Source organism: Mycena indigotica (assembly GCF_014461135.1).
Source record: "Mycena indigotica strain 171206Taipei chromosome Unknown Mind.scaff0003, whole genome shotgun sequence".
NCBI classification, from domain to species: domain Eukaryota; kingdom Fungi; phylum Basidiomycota; class Agaricomycetes; order Agaricales; family Mycenaceae; genus Mycena; species Mycena indigotica.
Genome location: NW_023503002.1, coordinates 3214268 through 3216681, shown reverse-complemented (window position 1 = coordinate 3216681; position 2414 = coordinate 3214268). Strand labels below are relative to the sequence as shown.

Genomic DNA, 2414 nt, shown 5'->3' with positions numbered 1-2414 from the left:
AGATAAGCACATCCAATTTCGTTTTGACATCATGCGAATTCATTACTAACATCATGACCTAACATCAGGCAATGTTCCGGGATGACATCAGCAAAATGTCATGGCGGGTTGGTGGTGATACATCAGATTTAAGATCATTTCATTTTCTTTGATGGCTAGAGTGTATAATAAGTACACACCGATTCCCACTGCAAGCATAAATAGTGGTAATGTCCGAGTCATCATTCAGGAATGTTTTCTACAACGCACGTATTTAACCAAATCGCTCAAACTCAGCATCAACGGAACTGCCGCATATGCGTCAATTGGATACTTGTCCACTTGGAGAACTTCTTATTTACATCAGCAATAAATTACATTCTCAATACATCTTCCCACTCGCAGCGGCTGGCGCGTTCTGTGTATACATGGGCGGGACCGCGGGAACAGGCAGTGGCCGGACCGTGGGCGGCGTCACCGAAATGGTCGTGGGACGGGAATGCGACTCGGCCAGCGCAGGCTCGTCTTGCGCGTGCAGCGGGGAGCGCGAGTGCACGCCGGCGGCGACACTGTCGTGCCCGACCTCGGAGCTGTAAACGGAGACCGAGCCCGGGCTGAGGGCCGCGTGCCCATCACCGAACGGATCGGACTCGTGCGTCCCGGCGCGCGATGCCGCGTCCTCCCGCGCGCCGTCGATGGTGGAGATGTCGGAGTGCATCGCGGAGGGCGGGCGGTGTGCGAGGTTGGAGAGGAGGAACGGTGTAGGGAGGTACAAAGAGGACCCGTCAACATCGTCGACGACGGTCGAGGTTTGAGATATCGCGGAGTGGCGAATTCCATGTGGTGCTGCATAACCAAGGTCGATTTCCATGTTTGGTTCAGGATCAACGACGCCGGCATAGGCAGGGTTATGAACGGAGGTACTCGGATTAACCAGAACACTACCGCTAGTCTGTGTGGATGACCGCGTAGAATGAGGTTGCGGCGAGAGCAACTGGCGCGTCGAAGATGGCGTGGGCGGGAACTCGGACAAATCCGGGCCGGGTCCCTCGGCAACACTTTCCACGTCCATGTCCGATCGCGTTGGCGTCGACGTCTGCGGCTGGATCACCATAACTCCCGGGCTCGGACTCTGCAGCCGTTTCCACTCCTGTCCATACAAGGTGTTTCTTTGCGTCCCTTGCCCGTTCCGCGTCGCACCCAAGGCGAATAGACTCGAGATCCTCGACACCCTTGATGGCTGTTCATCTATCTCAGGAAGACGGCTTCCTTCCCACTTCTTCTGATTAGCTCTGGCACGACGGCGGCGGTAGCACAGCGTTGCCACGATACCGAGCACTGTTATGGCAAAGAGGAGCGGGACAACAATCGCGGCGACGGGGGTGTGATTGCGTGACGAAGCAGTAGATGGAGTCTGGTCTTGACTTTGCGAAGATGTACCGCTGCTGGTGGGGGGAGACGCGACCGGTGCCCCCTTGCTGCTGGAGGCTGGAAGGACGATGTTGGACGGTTTGGAAACGACGGTCGTTGAAGACGACTTTCCTTGCGGATGCCATGGCAGTGACAAACTCGAAAACACGTCAGAGCTCCCGCCGGGGCCTGCGTTTACCGATGTAGGTTTCGAGTTCTCTGGTGCATTTGATTGGGGATTTGCTGGGGCTTTTGTCGGGGCCGGGTCCGCCGGGTTGCTGGATCAATGAATAAAACGACCTGAATCAGGTTATTTGACTCACTTATTCGTAGTCGGGTCAGCGGCATGTGTAGTCGGCGGCGGGTTAGCCGCTTTGGTGGTGCTGGTCGTACCAGTCGAGATGGTAACATGTCCCCAGCGGTCCGTGAATGTCCGCGTGAAGGGGAACACATCCCAGCCACCACCGGGACCTTCGCCCATGCCACCGCCGGGTCTACCCCACGGCGCTGGGTTTGGGTTGGCCCATGAAACTTGAAGGGAGCCGAGTTGGAGGATCAAAAAGAGTGCATGGAGGAGGGAGCGGTATGGGTGGCGCTTTGCCATCACCGTCCGTTCAAGCGAAAAGCCAGACAGACGAAGAGGACGAAGGGAATGGGGGGCGGGAGGGGAAAGAAGGATGGAACGCCAGAGAGAGAGAGTCAAAACCGCCCAGTCATGCAACGAAGCGAATGTATATTCATTATACAGCGAGCGAAAATAGAACAGAGGAGTGGGATTTGCGCCCGCCGTCCAGGTTTCTATGAATTGACGAAGGAGGTCGCAACAGAATCTCTGACCGGGTCGAATGGGTCAGTGATTGAGTATTCATCACTTGGGAACTATCCATCTCGGAAGTTGACGCCTTCTGCTGGCAGAGATGGATTCGACTGATCGTTGTACACGGAATACGGAGCTCCAGGGGGGGCTAGCGTCCAGTCAAGCTTGAGTGCTGTATCAACCCTAAATACTAGTAAGTAGCCGCCGA

The 2414-nt window shown here is 55.8% G+C and overlaps 1 protein-coding gene across 1 annotated transcript; it reads right to left on the bottom strand.

The window, feature by feature from the left end:
- Positions 1-361: 361 nt before the first annotated feature.
- MIND_00374900 (uncharacterized protein) lies at positions 362-1993 on the bottom strand (the record flags this gene model as incomplete). The annotated part of the gene is made up of 2 exons (XM_037360585.1): positions 362-1667; positions 1713-1993. 2 exons carry the CDS (start codon positions 1991-1993, stop codon positions 362-364), a joined length of 1587 nt encoding a protein of 528 aa, XP_037223470.1.
- Positions 1994-2414: the final 421 nt, after the last annotated feature.